The following is a 19,164-nucleotide window of genomic DNA, read 5'->3' on the forward strand; positions in this document are numbered from 1 at the left end:
CACTGAGTGTACAAAATATTAGGAACACCTGCTCTTTCCATTACATAGACTGACTAGGTGAATCCAGGAGAAAGATATGATCCCTTATTGATGTCACCTGTTAAAACCACTTCAATCAGTGTAGATTAGGGTTGAATGGCGGGAACCCGGCTACTGAGACCCACCGGCGTTTACTGCCCAAAACAACTCTCTTCTCCCGAGATAAATAACTGCGAGAAACCGGTCAATTATACTAAATGATTTATATGAACAGCGTGGCGTGAAATGGAACTGTTAAATGACATGCGATGTCTAAATCTGGCTTGATGAATCAACGCTCAGGGTGGGGACAGACCATCTCAGTACGGAGCGCAGTTCACAACGCACGTAGACCAATCATCTCATCATGGTAACTCTTTTTCTTGTGACAGGCAGGCCTACATTTGCTGCAGCATAGCCTATGCTACAGTAATATAAAGGTCAAATGCGCATCTAATTTACCCATCTCCATCTGGCTTTTTGGGGGTCACCTTGTGTTTTAATGGTAAAGATTGTTTTATTGCAGATGCAGAGTTTTGAAACAGCCTATCATTGCATGTGCTAGCACTCTAGCAGTCTTTCTATCTCTCCGTCAACTCCATTCAAATTGCATTCAAAATAGATGATCCTGTTCTAGATTGATATATAGCCCTATATATAGATATCCTTGCCTACCTCTTTCAGGTAATACATTCAAGGCAGTATTAGCCTTATATTTAGCCAACTAATGAAGGGTTACGCAAAATAAGCGCCTAACTTCTAGCCTCTTGCGCAATCCCCTGTGCTCTGCAGACCTCCTTAAAAAACACTCCTTAGCTCTTGAAGTCCCATGCAGGAAAAGCTAGACTAGAATCGCTTCATACTCGCATCGCCAAACCCACTGGCTCCAGGTCATCTACAAGTCTCTGCTAGGTATAGCCCCGCCTTATCTCAGCTCACTGGTCACCATAGCAGCACCCACCCGTAGCACGCGCTCCAGCAGGTATATCTCACTGGTCACCCCCAGAACGAACTGCAAAAATCACTGAAGCTGGAGACTCATATCTCCCTCACTAGCTTTAAGCACCAGCTGTCAGAGCAGCTCACAGATCACTGTACCTGTACATAGCCCATCTGTAAATAGCCCATCCAACTACCTCATCCCCATACTGTATTTATTTATATATATTGCTCCTTTTCACCCCAGTATCTCTACTTGCACATTTATCTTCTGCACATCTACCATTCCAGTGTTTAATTGCTATATTTTAATTACTTCGCCACCATGCCCTATTCATTGCCTTACCTCCCTTATCTTACCTCATTTGCACATACTGTATATAGACTTTTTCTACTGTATTATTGACTGTATGTTTGTTTATTCCATGTATAACTCTGTGTTTTTGTATGTGTCGAACTGCTTTGTTTTATCTTGGCCAGGTCGCAGTTGTAAATGACAACTTGTTCTCAACTAGCCTACCTGGTTAAATAAAGGTGAAATAAAATAAATAAATAAAACGAATAGCTTGCTGAACATGATTTGTTTTTTAATTTCTTATACCTATAGACTATTCGAAGAGGAAGGCAAGCTCTTGTTTGCTGAATGTTAAATATAGCAGCCAATAGAACTCATGGATAGTTTGAAAGACGAGCGAACGCGAGATGGCGGTAGGCTACAGCAGTTATTTATTCAGACCATAATCACTCAATTATCGTGAAGAGAAGTGAAAGCCTTCTGCATCTAATTCTAGTCCTATAATATTCAAGGATGACATTAGAATGATGGAGATAAGGACAACGAAACTTAAGTCATTTAACAGTTGAAAGCGAGGAAGGAATGCAGCAACAAGAGAGAGAAAGAGGAGGTATGCTAATAACACAAGGGGAAATATTATGAAAGGTATGTATGCTTCAGCCTACTAATTATACAAATAGGTCTTATTATATTTCAAAATTAAAATAAGATACGCTAGCCTATATTTCTAACTTTGTAGGCCGCATGTGTTGCACCAGATTCGCATGTTCTCTTCTTCCGCTCTATCATGGTTTGAACGATGTGGGTGATTCCAGTCCAGTATAATACAACGCAGTACAATTCACACTCAAAGAAGATTAGCATACTGGAGCTAGTTTAATTTATTTACCCAAGAGAGCATATAGCTAGCTATGGCTTTTTCAGTTTTTCTGTTGTGTGCAATGTGCAGTAGCCTACATCAAATATGTGTTTGAGTGGGTCAAGAACTGCAACGATACTGGGGGTTTTCACACTCAACAGTTTCCCGTGTGTATCAAGAATGGTCCACCACGCAAAGGACATCCAGCCAACTTGACACAACTGTGGGAAGCATTGGAGTCGACATGGGCCAGCATCCCTGTGGAATGCTTTCAGCACCTTGTAGAGTCCTTGCCCTGACAAATTGAGGCTATTCTGAGGGCAAAAAGAGGGTGCAACTCAATATTAGGAAGATGTTCCTAATGCTTTGTACACTCAGTGCATATTGAAGTGGTTGTAACAATGGAAGAACTGGCTTTTTAGTCACAATATATATATATATTTTTTAAATTAATTTCACCTTTATTTCACCAGGTAGGCCAGTTGAGAACAAGTTCTCATTTACAACTGCGACTTCGCCAAGATAAAGCAAAGCAGTGAGACACAAACAACAACACAGAGTTACACATGGAATAAACAAACGTACAGTCAATAACACAATAGAAAAAAGTCTATATACAGTGTGTGCAAATGTAGTAAGACTGATCTTGTAAATTATCTTATTGGTTCGCTCTCCTTAGTTTAGATTCTTACTGCTGAGTAAGATTAACAATTAGCTTATTACATGGCAAATAAACTTAAAATGAGTTTGGATTTAGGTGGAGGCTAGATTAGTCTCTGACTGGGGCAAGTTCACAGCTTGGACCATGACTATAACGTGACTTTGGGCTGTATAGTGGGAACTAAACTGAGGCAACAGAAAACCCGAGTGAGCAACAACAATTAGTGGTCATTTATCATTGGTCAACAATGGTGCACTGAAGTAGGCCCTACAAAGACAGGAAGGAAACTCCAGGAGAATCAAACACCCTACAAAGCCAATGAAATAAATGGTACCTCTATGATAAATCAAATGACCCATCAAATACACTTGGCAGTGAAAGCACCCAACAAATACTGGTTCACTCGGCTATGAATGCCCTGTCTATTGGACTATTGCTAACCCTAACAGACAGGCAGCTCTGAACCATCTGTAGTCCCTGAGACCAGGTTTGAATAACAGGATGGCTAGAGAGGACTGGGAACCAATCTTCCCCATAATAAATCTTTGTGGTCAGCTCTAGAGCCCACACAATCATCCCCAAGACACAATGGGCAGTTTGGGCACCCCTAAGAGTCAAAGCCTGCCTGAGACAGCGGCGAGACAGCCAGCCGGTGGGTGGCACTGTACTCACCTCCATCTTCCATTTAGCCAGCCACTCCTCCCTGGTCCTCTTGCTAATGTAATATGGGTCCCCGGCCTGGAAGGTTACTCTGGGAATGGGCCTCTGACGCAGACTGACGGAGCCACGCAGCCTGCCTGTCCCAGGGCCTCCAACTCCCTGTTTAAAGGGATACAAAGAAGAACACCAAAATAAAGAAATTAACTAACGTATTAGTTTGATGTTTATTTGCGCTGCTAAGATTTTGCATGTTTGCAGAGGAGGAAGATGACGCAAGCAAAGTTTCATGCTATCACTGCTGAAACTGCTGGCTAATACGGCTGCTAGCAAGGCAGAGTAGCAATTCTTTGCTATTTTTCTTTTTTTGGGTGTGGAGGGATGAGGTGTGTGCTCGAGAAAGAGATGATGACTCGTTCACAAAACTGTAGCCCAATGCAGACAATGTGCAATTGGTCAAACAGCAAGGAGCCCAAACTGTCTCTTCCAGAGCCGTGGCAACCCGCTACAGTCTCAACCAATCGCCGCCTGGCGTGGCGAGCCTGCTTGACGCCATCGACCAACGCGAGGACCTTCCGTGTCGGACTGGGCACCAAAGTGTATTTGATATGTCAGATCTATACTCCATTAGGTACCATTTCACAAGTCCAAGAGGTCGTGATATTATACAAATCATCTACTAAAGGAAACCTTCCCCTTAGTCCAGCATCACCATCCCCTAACATGTGGTCCGTCCTAACGAAGGCCCTGACTGAGGCTCCACCCTCTTCCAGGAGCCTCTACTTCAACACTCCCCATCAAGCATAGACTTGATGTAAGCATTCACTGGAGGGCGTTTCCACCATTGTTAAATCCATGCCAGAAGCTAAGAAACTGTACAAGTGCACGCTTCACGAGAAGGGTGGAGAATCGACACACCTACAGAGACCGAGTCATTGATTGACTGATTGACTGACGACGTAACACAACAACACAGCAGAATGAAGACAGTGGATGACGTACCTCGTTCTTGATTGCATCCACTCCCTCCTCCTCCTTCTGCTCCACATCTAGAGGGAAACACAGTGAGTCACATAGGAGCAATCAATCAATAGTGTACCTTTGGCCTAGCCAATAGTCACAGTAGTCTCGCTGTCCAGCCTCAGCAGCTATGAGAAGACAGCGACTACAGTCACAGTAGCTATAGTCACCTTAGCATCTGGCGAGAAAACACAGCGAATCAGCCACACAGGACCAATGGATCCCCTCAATCATTCATAGGAGTCTACCTGAAGGCAAGTCACAACTCAAGGCTAGATAGTCACAGTAGTTTAACCTCTGGAGAAAAACACAGCGAGTCAGCAACACAAGAGCAACACCTCAATCATTCATAAGAGCTCTACCTGACCTGTAGCTAGTCACGCGTGGGCTAGCTAGTCACAATTGCCTGCCACCTTAGCACCTGATATGAATGTCTGCAGACCGGGTCAGAAGTCTATTCACCCCCCATGGTCCTATTGTCTCAGGGATGTTAGACGTGTCAGAATGACGTAGCTGTCTGGACTCTGGAGACAATGGCCATGGTCCTGAGGATGACCTTCATTTTCTCTGATTCAGACTCTCAGGCCAAACATGAATCCATTAACTGAAAGGTAGGAAATAAAACCAGAGGTAACCGAACATCTCTGTTGTAGGCCCTTTCATAACTGAAGCTCAGACACCATAGTGTGCTGAATGAGAAAGAATAGACCTATAGACCCAGGCCTGCCGGAAAGCGTGTGGCGAGGCGACATTTGCCACAGCACTTTTCAATCAGGTGTGACACCACTTGATTTACTTTTGTAAAATATATTGACGCAAAGCTTCAATAAGCAAAGCTTTGTTTTTTTAGACTGATCTGCCTCATCATTTGTCAACTCGCGCACAATTAGTAGGCTCTTTGTGTGTGTTGAGCAATCAGATTCACAGAAATCTCAGGTCGCACAGAACTCAAGGCTTGCTCTCCACTTTCCTCCGATATTTATTTAGCTAGCGCGATAACACATCACTCCCGACAGACACAAGCAAAGACTCTTACATAAATGTAGCAGCCTAGATACCTAAACACAAGCAATCTGACATGCTGTATTGCATGGAAACTAGACTATTTTTTCAGTCTGATCAACTGAAAGCTACTAACAGCAGTTGCATAGTCTAGCCTACTATGCACCCTGTCCCTCTGGCCAGGGTAAACGAAGCAGTAGCGTTGTGTATTTATAGCCCATTTGTTAGTGAGAAAACATGAATGGGATCCATTTGATTTGTATTCAAACTCAGGCTGACTAGGCTACCTAGACTTTTTTTAATCCACAATTATTAACTAGAATTAATGAAAAAACAAAATAACATAGACTGTGAGTACATGTTTTATTAGGCTTACAGTTGCATAGGGCAGGACTACACGATGCAAATCTGCATAAAGCTAGCTCAGCCCTGTGAGTTTATATTGTCCAATCATGTTGCTTTTTCTGTGTCTGTGTATAAGAAATTCCCCTAGTCCTTTAAAATATAATTAATATGAACAAGTACAAGATTTCTGCAGTTTGACAGGGTTTTCATCAGGTTTCAAAAAACCTGATTAGAAAAACTCTGGTCACATCATAGCTCTTTTAACAACAGATTAATCAAGTCATACCGTATAAGTTCCGGAGTTTTATCTGGTTAGGTTACCAGATCAGGGAAAACTACGGCTCTGCTCTTTTGCACACCAATATCTCTACCTGTACATGACCATCTGATCATTTATCACTCCAGGGTTAATCTGCAAAATGGTAACTATTCGCCTACCTCCTCATGCCTTTTGCACACAATGTATATAGACTCTCTTTTTTTCTACTATGTTATTGACTTGTTAATTGTTTACTCCATGTGTAACTCTGTGTTGTCTGTTCACACTGCTATGCTTTATCTTGGCCAGGTCGCAGTTGCAAATGAGAACTTGTTCTCAACTAGCCTACCTGGTGAAATAAATAAAAATATTTTTAAAAACGGGTCACAGAATTCAGAGACTTAACAAAGAGCTGCAGTTAGTTTCAGCCACTCCTGCATTGTCTTTGGCTGTGTGCTTAGGGTTGGAAGGTGAACCTTCGCCCCAGTCTGAGGTCCTGAGCGCACTGTAGCAGGTTTACATCAAGGATCTCTCTGTACTGGGGCCTCCCGAGTGCGCAGCGTTCTAAGGCACTGCATCACAATGCTAGATTGCGTCACTACAGACCCGGGTTCGATCCCGTGCTTTATCACAACCGGCCGTGATCGGGAGTCCCATAGGGCTGGCTTCCGGGTTAAGCCGGCGGGTGTTAAGAAGTGCGGTTTGGTGGTCATGTTTTGGAGGACGCATGACTCGGCCTTCGCTTCCCGAGGCAGTTGGGGAGTTGCAGCGATGAGACAAGATAGAAATTGGGGAGAAAATGGGTGTTAAAAAAATACAAAAAAAGGATCTCTCTGTACTTTGCTCTGTTCATCTTTCCCTCGATCCTGACTAGTCTTCCAGTATCTGCCGCTGAAAAACATCCCCACAGCATGATGCTGCCACCACCATGCTTCACCGTAGGGATGGTGCCAGGTTTCCTCCAGACGTCACACTTTGCATTCAGGTCAAAGTGTTTAATCTTGGTTTCATCAGATCAGAGAATCTTGTTTCTCATGGTCAGACTCCTCCAAGCAAGCAGTCATGTGCCTTTTACTGAGGAGTGGCTTCCGTCGGGCCACTCTGCCATAAAGGCCTGATTGGTGGTGTTGCAGAGATGGTTATCCTTCTGGAAAGTTCTCCCATCTCCACAGAAGAACTCTGGAGCTTTTTCAGAGTGACCATCGGGTTCATGGTCACCTCCCCGACCAAGGCCATTCTCCCCAAATAGCTCCGTTTGGCTGAGAGGGGCCAGCTATAGGAAGAGTCTTGGTGGTTCCAAACGTCTTACATTTAAGAATGATGGAGACCACTGTGTTCTTGGGGACCTTCACTGCTGCAGAAATGTTTTGGTTTTGTGCCTCGACACAATCCTGTATCGGAGCTCTACGGACAATTCCTTCAACATCATGGCTTGGTTTTTGCTCTGACATGCGCTGTCAACTGTGGGACCTTATATAGACAGTTGTGTGCCTTTCCAAATCATGTCTAATCAATTGAATTTACCACAGGTGGATGCAAATCAATTGTAGAAACATCTCAAGGATGATCAATGGAAACAGGATGCACCTGAGCTCAATTTCGAGTCTCATAGCAAAGGGTCTGAATACTTTTGCGAATAAGGTATTTCTGTTTTTTATATTTAATAAAAACCTGTTTTCTCTTTGTCATTATTGGGTATTGTATGTAAATTGATGAGGGAAAAAATATTATTTAATCCATTTTAGAATAAGGCTGTAACGTAACAGAATGTGGAAAAGGGGAAGTGGTCTGAATACTTTCCGAATGTACTGTATGTCACTCGCTGTGGAAATCAAAAACAGCATCCTCTGGAAAGGGGGGCTTCCTTGGAGATGTTAAGCCCGGACCAGACACAGACTAGAAACAGCTTCGCCGCCCTGGATCCAGAGACTTCGGCGAGTTCCTCCCTGGGGGCTTCGAAGGTACCCGGAGGTACCTGCGCCTTCACCCTCTGTTCTGGATCCCTCAACGATGGCTTCTACCTCTGGTTCAGATCCTCAGAGCTCCCACATTCAACAGACAGTGAGGCTGTCTTGAGACTCCGGCTCATTCATCATCCACCATGGATACTACTGCTGGCTCGGGTCCATCGGGCAAACTCCTCTGTCCTCGAGGAGTTTGCGAAACCACTCATGGCGAAAGAACAGCCTGACCTCTTCAGCAGCAGCTTTCATCATCGGCAGTTCTATCGTAAGGAACATCATGATTCCCGGGGGAAAAACCCTGTGCTATCCTGGGGCACGGGTACAGGACATTACACGGCTGCTTACAACCATTCTACGACAGTTGCCGGAAGCTGACGCTGTTGTAGTCCATGTCGGGTGAAACGACATTGGGAGGGCTAGCTCAGAACTTCTGAAAATTGACTTTAAAGAATTGATTCTAGCACCGAAAGATTTCAAAAAGCAGCCAGTTATTTTACCATCGTTGGGCTGGCTAAAATATTACTGTAGCTCTCTGGTGTAATCACTTTTACAATGAACTTTTGACACCTTCTGGAAACAGAAGATATTCTACAGGAATGATAGAGTCCATCCGAATCATCTTGGTTACAGAAAATACAGAAATGCCAATGGTGGAGGTGTTGCTGTTAATAATCAGAATGACATTCCTGTAAAACTTAGAGAGGATCTCATGTTAAATACTGTTGAAGTAACAGGGCTACAGGTTCATCTGCCTCACCTAAAGCCAATTAATATGGGAAGCTGCTATAAACCACCAAGTGCTAACATTCAGTATCTGGATAGTATATGTGAAATGCTTGATAATGTATGTGATATCAACAGAGACATATATTTTCTGGGTGATTTAAATATTTACTGGCTTTCATCAATCTGCCCACTCAAGAAAAAGCTTCAAACTGTAACCAGTACCTGTAACCTGATTCAGGTTGTCAGTCAACCTACCAGGGTATTAACAAACAGCACAGGAATGAAATCATCAACATGTATTGATCATATCTTTACTAATGCTGCAGACATTTGCTTTAAAGCAGTATCCAAATCCATCAGATGTAGAGATCACAATATAGTAGCCAATCTAGGAAAACCAAAGTCCCAAAGGCTGGGCCTAATATAGTGAATAAGAGGTCATAAAATAAGTTTTGTTGTGATTGTTATGTTGATGATGTAAAGAATATTTACTGTTTTGTCGTGTGTAATGAGGAGCAACCAGACGCTGCACTTCACACATTTATGAAATTGCTTATTCCAGTTACTAATAAGCATGCACACATTAAAAAATGACTAAATAGTGTTAAATCCCAGTGGATTGATGAGGAATTGTAAAATGTTATGGTTGAGAGGGATGAGTCAAGAGGAATGGCAAATAAGTCTGGCTGCACAACCAATTGGCAAACAAACTGCAAATTGAGAAATCATGTGACTAAACTGAATAAAAATAAGAAACTATACTATGAAACAAAGATAAATGATATAAAGAATGATAGTAAAAACTGTGAAGCACCTTACATTAAATGTTGGGCAAAAAGGCAAACTCAGCTCCATTATTAATTGAATCAGATGGCTCATTCCTCACAAAACCCACTGATATTGCCAATTACTTTATTGATTTTTTTCATTGGCAAGATTAGCATGACAACAACAAACGCAGACACTACACCCAAGTATAACTGATAAAATTATGAAAGACAAACATTGTCATTTGAGTTCCATAAAGTGAGTGTGGAAGAGGTGAAAAAAATATTGTTGTTTATCAACAATGACAAGCCACCGGGGTCTGACAACTTGATAGAAAATCTACCCAAGAATAGTAAAGCCCCCTTTACTGGCTCCAATAGCCAACCAATCAGCCTGTTTAAACTTTTGGAAAAATTGTGTTTGACCAGATACAATGCTATTTTACTGTAAACAAATTGACAACAGATCACATTCAACAAGCACGGCACTTACCCAAATGACTGATGATTGGCTGAAAGAAATTGATAATGAAAAGATTGTGGGAACTGTTTTGGTAGACTTCAGTGCTGCTTTTGCCATTATCGATCATAGTCTGCTGCTGGAAAAACTTATGTGTTATGGATTTACACCCCTTACTATATTGTGGATAAAGAGTTAAATGTCTAACAGAACACAGAGGGTGTTCTTTAATGGAAGCCTCCAACATAATATAGGTAGAATCAGGAATTCCCCAGGGCAGCTGTCTAGGCCTCTTACTTTTTCAATCGTTACTACTGACATGCCACTTTGAGTAAAGCCAGTGTGTCTATGTATGCGGATGACTCAACACTATACACATCAGCTACTACAGTTAGTGAAATCACTGCAACACTTAACAAAGAGCTGCCGTTAGTTTCAGAAAGGGTGGCAAGGAATACGTTAGTCCTAAATATTTCAAAAACTAAAAGCATTGTATTTGGGACAAATCATTCACTAAACCCTAAACCTCAACTAAATACTGTAATGAATAATGTGGAAATTGAGCAAGTTGATGCGACTAAACTGCTCGTGAAGAGGGCATGGCAACACCTATTCCCCCTCAAAAGACTGAAAAGACTTGGGTCCTCAGATCATCAAAAAGTTCTACAGCTTGGATTTGTAGTGTCTGCATCACCACCTGGTATGGCAATTGCTTGGCCTCCGACCGCAAGGCACTACAGAGGGTAGTGCATACGGCCCAGTACATCACTGGGGCCAAGCCTCCTGCCATTCAGGACCTCTATACCAGGTGGTGTCAGAGGAAGGCCCGACTCCAGCCACCCTAGCGATAGACTGTTCTCTCTGCTTGCGCATGGCAAGCGGTACCGGAGCACCAAGTCTAGGTCCAAAAGGCTTCTTAATAGCTTCTAACCCAAGCCATAAGACTGCTGAACAGTTAATCAAATGGCTACCCAAACTATTTGCATTATTCCCACCACACACCCCATTTTTACACTGCTGCTACTCTCTGTTTATTAGCCATGCATAGTCACTTTACCTCTACCTACATGTACATATTACCTCAGTTACCTCGACTAACCGGTATCCCCGCACATTGACTCTGTACCGGTACCCCCTGTATATAGCCTCGCTACTGTTATTTTATTGTTGCTCCTTAATTATTAGTTACTGAAAAAGAAATGTCTTATTATTTTTTATTTTATTTTTTTACTTCAGTTTATTTTAGTAAATACTTTCTTAACACTTTTTTTTTTAACTGCATTGTTGGTTAAGGGCTTGAAAGTAAGCATTTCACTGTAAGGTCTACACTGTTGTATTCGGCGTGTGTTACAAATTCGATTTGATTTGGAGTAACACTGGATTGTAAACTGTCATGGTCAAAACATGTTGATACAATAGTAGCTCAAATGGGGAGAAGTCTGTCGATAATAAAGTGCTTCTCTGCCTTCTTAAAAACACTATCAACAAAGGCAGGTCCTACGGCCCTAGTTTTATCGCACCTGGACTACTGTTCAGTCGTGTGGTCAGGTGCCAAAAAGAGGGACCTCGGAAAACTACAATTGGCTCAGAACAGGACAGCACGCCTGCCCCTTAAATGTACACGGAGAGCTAACGTTGACAATATGCAAGTAAATCTCTCCTGGCTCAAAGTGGAGGAGAGATTGACTTCATCACTACTTGTTTTTGTAAGAAGTGTTGACATGCTGAGTGCACTGAGGGGTCTGTTTAAACTACTAGCACACAGCTCAGACACACACGCATACCCCACAAGACATGCCTCCAGAGGTCTCTTCACAGTCCCCAAGTCAAGAACAGACTATGGGAGGCGCACAGTACTACATAGAACCAAGACCACATGGAACTGTATTCCACATCAGTAAACTGATGCAAGCAGTAGAATCAGATTTTTTACATGATAGAAAAGACATCTTATGGAACAGCGGGGACTGTGAAGAGAGATACACACACACAGGTAAAGACACACATATACAGACACACGCTACAACACGCACTCTACACATACGTACATTGTAATATTGTTGTATGGTGGTATTATACATGTTGTATTGTATATACACAGTGGTGTAATAATGATGTACTGTTTTATCTTTTGTTTTATGTGTGATGTAAGTGCCTTAATGTGTTTGGACCCCAGGAAGAGCAGCTGCTGCCTTGGGGAGCACTAACAACTACAAAAATGTATTCTTGAAGAGTATAACTTATAAATGCATCAAGTGCTTAGTTCAACTGTCATACCCCATCAGAACCCAAAATATAAGCTTGTTTTACTCCAATGTCTGCAAACAAAGTACATTTAAACAATCACTCTATAGCCCCAAAACATGGTTAAAACTAGTTTGATATCATGGATGGTCAGTCCTTGCATCCATAGCTCTGTCTATGAATTTGAGAGTGGTTACATTTAATCAGCCCAATCACTCAGCTTTTTACCAAAACAAGGGGTGGGGGGGGACGCTTTGTTAATTGTTTCCACTGCTGATTGCCGCTTAAACGAAGGAGGATCATTAGATTTCCAGTTTTTAAGTTAAACATTTTTCTCAAATAATTAACCAACGCATTAGGTATCTCACCGCACATTCATATGACATGTCTTGAAAAATGCAGATAGATGGATTAAAAGTCAACTTAAATTGCAAAACTTATAGCCAGCTTTCTACCGCCCACCATAACTTTTGGACTTTACAGCTCTCCCAGGAGTTTTGAGTTATTGAGTCTTTGCTTGTTTTACAATTAAGACATGACTCTGTCGTTGTGCTGTAGAATTTGTGAATTTTGTCTCTTGTATAATCAATTCTATACATTTGTTTATACTGGACTATGCATACATTCTCATTAACTGTAATCTCATTGGTTATGTACCAACACTACCTCCATCTTGTGCCAATATCCGTTCTTTTTAGATCTTGGTTCCAATATTTTTTTCTCAGAGATTGTCTGTTGGATAGGCTCTCTGCAATGTTTGCATATCTTACCTATCATACGAGTATCATTGTCGGACTCAAATAGATTTCAGATCGACATTTTGTGATATAAAACTTTTAAGTTGCAAGTATTTGAAAATCTTTATATTAGTCTGTTCAAACTTGCTTTTTAATTCTGTCATGGAAATCATTTTATTTCCCATTACCAAGTAATTTACGGTTTCTGTGCCTTTGGTTTTCCACGTTGGGCAATTTATCAGTGAATTATGAAAAGATATCCAAGGATTATTCCATAGGGGTGGGTTTTTATATCCTGAGATTTTAGAGTATTCTGAAAATATCAGGTATGTCAGGTAGATCAGGAGATCGTCCGCAAATACATTTAGTTGATATTCATGCTTACCAATACCGATACCTGTTACGTTTGGGTCCTGTCTAATTCTTTCTGCAAGCGGTTCAATTGCCAGTGCAAACAGCAGGTTGACATTTATTGTCATGAATCTTGGCCTGGAGGCAGAACTGAGGGATTTCAGCTTGATGGGCCAGCTGAAAAGTCAAAATTGGCTATATTGTAACATTTCATGCAAACAAAAATGTGCTTTTTGGTCTTAATTTAAGGTTAGGGTTAGGCATTAGGGTTAGCAGTGTGGTTAAGGTTAGGGTTATGACTTTGTGGCTGTACCAGTTAGTGACAACCCTACAGAGCTGCATTCAGGGCAAGATTCATGACAATAAATGCCAACCTAAGTACAAACAGGAGGGAGGAGAATTCATCAGATCATGTTTTTTGTGTTTATTTTTGCTTTAGGATATTTATATCATAGTTATATGATTTTTTTACATTTTAGCTGGAAAGTTGAAGGCTTCCAAAGTTTTGAATAGAAAATGCCATACAAGATGGTCGAAAGCCATTTCAGCATCAACAGCCAATATTGATAAATCTACATCTTGTTTTTTTGCGTATTGTATTATACTAAAACATGTTGTTGTATTTGTTTCTAACTATCTATTTTTAATGAATCCCATTGGATTCATATGTATCTGGTCTGGCAAGACTTTTGCTATTCTGTTGCTTATGAGTTTTGTTGATATTTTATTCACAATTGATTTAACTTACTGTATAGGTCTGTAATCTGCAAGTGACTCTCCAGATGTTCCTGTTTAAATATAACTGAAATAACTGTTTGATACATGGAACTAGGAAGTACTGAATTGAGTGTTGTCATTTGAGTAAATAGGGCACAACTTTGTCCCAGAATGTTGAATACAATTTTATGGGAAATCCGTCCAGACCTGGTTCTTTTCTCCATGCGAATGTTTTAACAGTCTAATGTTTGACTTTGGATGATTTCTACCATCAGGGGAGGAGAGTGGAGGGAAGAGAAGAGGGGGAGTGGAGAGGAGAAGAGGGGGAGGAGAGGAGTGGAGATGAGAGGAGAGCCACAGCTGGCTGTTATTACCATAGCTCCTCCCACCTCACAACCCTTTGACATTAAGCAGAAAAAAACAACAACACTGTCACATACTCACTGCTTCTCTTGTGTGACTGTAGGCCACTGTAGGCCCACATAAAATCTCTTCTGCGATCTCCACGCACTTGATGAAATCGGGCTAGTGTGGACACGTGCGCTACACCAACTGGTGGCCAATGGTACATGCCATTTTGATTACGTTAACATGAAGATCACTTTATTAGTTAATTGCACACCAGGTCCAACCCGAAATTGTGCTTCCGCTTTTAACCCAACCCCTCCGAAAGACACGCATACATATAGAGGTTTTGGAGAGGTGCGGGGGCTGCCACATTGGGCGCTCGGGAGCTGTTGTTGTGGGGGGTTAAGTAGCGTTAACTTGCTCAAGGGCGAAACGGCAGGCAATGGCACCTATGTGCACTACATTAAGGGTTAAGGTTAGGCACTCATTCCAAATGGTTAAGGTAAAGGTTAAGCTTTGGGATAGGGTTAAAACACTCCGCCTCCTTCATAATGAATCACAACTTGCTGCATGAATTCTGCAACAATGTCGTTCCAATGACTTCATTGGAGTAGTAATAGCAGTGATAGTAGCCTCAGCACTTTTCTTCACTACTTCAACATAAGGGCACTATCAAATGAAGTACACTGGAAACCAATCTCCTAATCACTCCTATATGTATCAACTCCCTGGCCTGACTGAATGTTTCTGTATGTTTCCTATCTACACCTCACCCCAAATAAATATGTATTGCATTTCCTGTTTGAGCACAGTGTTTCGTTGAAAATGTCTATCCTGTGTGTGTGTGTGTTCATGTGTGTGAGCGTGTGGATAGAAAATAGGGCGCTGAGCCTCAACATATACCTCCAACATTATACCTGGCTTGAAAGTACAAAGGCAAATTGCCGTTGGTAGTGTGATAAAACTGTACAGAAAAGGAAACTGACGCACTTCCTGCAGGCTAAATGCTGCACAAAAAATATTTCCTCTAGCCTCCAGTAATAAAATGTAGTTAAGCCTACTCCCTCTTCTCCACTAATACTATAAAATCTAACTTCTGAAACTGTCGCTTTTCCCAAATGGCACCCTATATCTTACACAGGACACTACTTTTGACCAGGACCCATAGAGCTACATAGGGAATAGAGTGCAATTTGGGACGCAGTCATGGGGTTTTCCCACATATCTGGTGTTGAATGAAGTGAGTTACTGAGGTCTGTAAATCAGCCTTGGGTTCAAACACTATTCAGAATATTTCAAATACCTTTGGCACTTGCTCTAGCCTGTCTGGAGTGCCATATGGGTGGGGCTTGTACTCCTGCAACTATTCTATTGGTTACATTATACCGGTCAAGCTCAATCAAGCCCAGATAAAGCATTTGAAATGATTTTGAATAGTATTTGAACCCAGGTCTGTTGTAACTACAAAGGCGTGTTAGCCATTCCTAAGCAGCATTGTTTTCTTGCCTGCGTTCAGCAGAGCAGAGCAGAGGTTAGCCAAGGAGCATGGATGCTACCCAACTAGAAAACTAGAAGACTCACTAGGCCACTAGGATTCATGATTCATGAAGAGTTTTTAACCACACACATTACAGCAGCAAGAGGCTGAGCGAGGGAGAAGGTCCAAGCGAAAAGCAAATCCCTCACGAACACAATTACATGTCTTTATAGATAGGTTAGCTGAAAACGTCACAAAAATCATGCTCACGCTTAAATGGGGGCAGATATATATATATATATATATATAATAATGACAATTACAATAATACTGAATGAACAATTAACACTTTTATTTTAACTTAATATAGTACATAAATAAAATCTATTTAGTCTCAAATAAATAATGGAACATGTTCAATTTGGTTTAAATAGTGCAAAAACACAGTGTTGGAGAAGAAAGTAAAAGTGCAATATGTGCCATGCAAAAAAAGCTAACGTTTAAGTTCCTTGCTCAGAACATGAGAACATATGAAAGCTGGTGGTTCAATATTCCCAGTTCTTCAATATTCCCATTTAGGAATTATGATGCGTCGACTATTTCTCTCTATACCATTTGTATTTCATATACCTTTGACTATTGGATGTTCTTATAGGCACTTTAGTATTGCCAGCCTAATCTCGGGAGTTGATGGGCTTGAAGTCATAAACAGCACTGTGCTTCAAGCATTGCTAAGAGCTGTTGGCAAATGCTGTAAAGTACTGTTTGAATGAATGCTTATGAGCCTGTTGCTGCATACCACCGCACAGTCAGACTGCTCTATCAAATATCAAATCATAGACTTAATTATAATATAATAAACACAGAAATACGAGCCAAATCCGGAAACTATAATTTCGAAATTATAATTTCTTTCAGTGAAATACGGAACTGTTCCGTATTTTATCGAACGGGTGGCAAACCTAAGTTTAAACATTTCTGTTACATTGCACAACCTTCAATGTTATGTCATAATTATGTAAAATTCTGCCAAATTAGTTCGCAACGAGCCGGACGGCCCATACTGTTGCATATATCCGGACTCTGCTTGCACTGAACGCAAGAGAAGTGACACAATTACCCAAGTTAATATTGCCTGCTAACATGAACTTCTTTTAACTAAATATGCAGGTATAAAAAAATATACTTCTGTGTATTGATTTTAAGAAAGGCATTGATGTTTATGGTTAGGTACATTTGTGCAACGAATGTGCTTTTTCGCGAACGCGCTTTTGTTAAATCATCACCCGTTTGGCAAAGTTGAAGTAGGCTGTGATTCGATAATAAATTAATTATATGCAACGCAGGACAAGCTAGGTAACCTAGTAATATCGTCAACCATGTGTAGTTAACTAGTGATTATGTGAAGATTGAGAGATCTTTTTATAAGATCATGTTTAATGCTAACTAGCAACTTACCTTGACTCCTTGCAGCCACAATTCCTTTTGACGCTGCACTCACGTAACAGGAGGTCAGCCGCCACGCAGGTTCCTCTTGGATTGCAATGTAATCGGCCATAATCGGCGTCCAAAAAGGCTGATTACTGGTTGCTATGAAAACTTGAAATCGGCCCTAATTCCCTATTTGAGACACAACAAGTGCTTATTGTTCAAATTGATTTATGTTTTCAATAAACATTGGAGACGAGGAATTAGTCAATGACCAAACATTTTGGTAAAAAACAACAACGATAAAGCGTTCCTTTTATTTTTCTTAATTTTGCCTTGTTGGCGGTTGGTGCATTTGATTCAACAGCCCTAGGACCGGGAAGGCAAAGTGTTTCCATTTTGAACCATATCAAGTGTCTGAAGGTAGAACTCCACCTATCCGGCAGGCCCAGCGAACAAATCAAGTGCCACTATAGGCCTACCGCTGGCCAATCCCGATAGCTCAGATCACTGTGTCTGCACAGTTTCCTCAAGCTATAAAAAGAATCCTCGAACAAACAGCAAAGTTGATCATGTGAGATTTCAAAACTTTTAAAACCATAGCTAGAGACCTAACAAATACTGCAACAAGCTGCTTTTTATTTATGATTTAAGTTTCCACTGGGTTGTTATTCAGCACCGTCATTCACTGTTGTGGTCACTTCGGAGATCTTTTTAACACTTTTTATGAGCCAGAAAATGTGTTATATCCTTCCTGTTTGGCCCCCTACTTCCACTCATGTCTACATTTACAATGTGTCGGGGGGCCAGTTTGTTATATCACTGCAGTCCTGCAAGTGTGCGTTCTTAATGAGTATAGCAAAGTGTTATATGACTCCTTGCTGTCCCCAGTCCACCTGGCCATGCTGCTGTTATAAGTATAAGGACTACCTGACATGATGTTCCCCAGTCCACCTGGCCATGCTGCTGCTCCAGTTTCAACTTCCACCTGACTGTGCTATTAACAGCTTGTGTTTTTCTTTTTATATAACCTAGGAACATTTCACTTTCTATAGGAGTAACGACATGAGTCGGTGCATGAGGGAGAAATAACACAGCGCTACGCTGCTCCCTAGGTTTTGGCCTTTCATAGTACAGCACTTTGAGATATCAGCTGATGTACGAAGGGCTATATAAATAAATTTGATTTGATTTGATTTGATATTTATGAGTAAGTTTACGTTGTTATTCAGCACCGTAACTTCGACATGAGTCGGTGCCACAGCGAACATTTCACTTTCTCTACGCTGCTCCCTCCCTCCCCCGCTGCTCCCTCCCTCCCCTCGAGCCTCGTTCACATCACCCATAAGCACTCCGTTGTGTTGCGCCGGATGTCACGCATTTTAACGGGGACTTCCAGAACGGAGTGGAAACGCAACGCCCCCTTATGGTTGAATGCTCGAGACGGACGCTGCATACTTTGACATTTTTCAAACTTTGCGTCTCCTTCGGTCCAGTCAGAGTCTGTCGAAGAACAGGAAGTTACCAAACCAGAGAAGATGAAAACACAGTATGTGGTATTCAGTGATGGCTTTATGGGATAGCTAGCAACTTAAAAACATTTACCCATCGCTATAAGTGTGTACTATTTTAATAGTAATGTTTAATAATACACATGGGCTGTTAAGCCAATTATATTATATGACTGTTGCCTCCCGTTTAAGTTTATTGTGATGGTAATGATGTTGGTTTTTGATAATATTAGGTGGAGGTCGCTAAATACAATGGTATCTTCAACCTAGCCTAGCGTTTAGCTAGCTAGCTAATAACTAAACAAAATCTGTTTTATTGTCACCTGAAACAATACATTTATCTTGTCTTGAATGAAAAGATCATGTTTTGCAATCTCTC

The 19,164-nt window shown here is 41.4% G+C and overlaps 1 protein-coding gene across 7 annotated transcripts in view; it reads right to left on the reverse strand.

Annotated features, from left to right (window-relative positions):
* LOC112261530 (DNA (cytosine-5)-methyltransferase 3A) overlaps nucleotides 1–19,164 on the reverse strand; it is a 66,814-nt gene that overhangs the window by 27,196 nt on the left and 20,454 nt on the right. For 5 of the 7 annotated variants that reach the window (XM_024436940.2, XM_024436937.2, XM_024436939.2 and 2 more), the window contains exons 5-6: nucleotides 4,432–4,478; nucleotides 3,445–3,591 (exon numbers count right to left, since the gene is read on the reverse strand). In XM_024436940.2, coding sequence (XP_024292708.1) covers nucleotides 3,445–3,591; nucleotides 4,432–4,478 — 194 coding nt within the window. The remainder of the gene's footprint in view (nucleotides 1–3,444; nucleotides 3,592–4,431; nucleotides 4,479–19,164) is intronic. The other 2 variants (XM_024436942.2, XM_024436941.2) reach the window with 1 other exon arrangement.

The sequence above is a fragment of the Oncorhynchus tshawytscha genome, linkage group LG11, assembly GCF_018296145.1.
Source record: "Oncorhynchus tshawytscha isolate Ot180627B linkage group LG11, Otsh_v2.0, whole genome shotgun sequence".
In the NCBI taxonomy this organism is placed as follows: domain Eukaryota; kingdom Metazoa; phylum Chordata; class Actinopteri; order Salmoniformes; family Salmonidae; genus Oncorhynchus; species Oncorhynchus tshawytscha.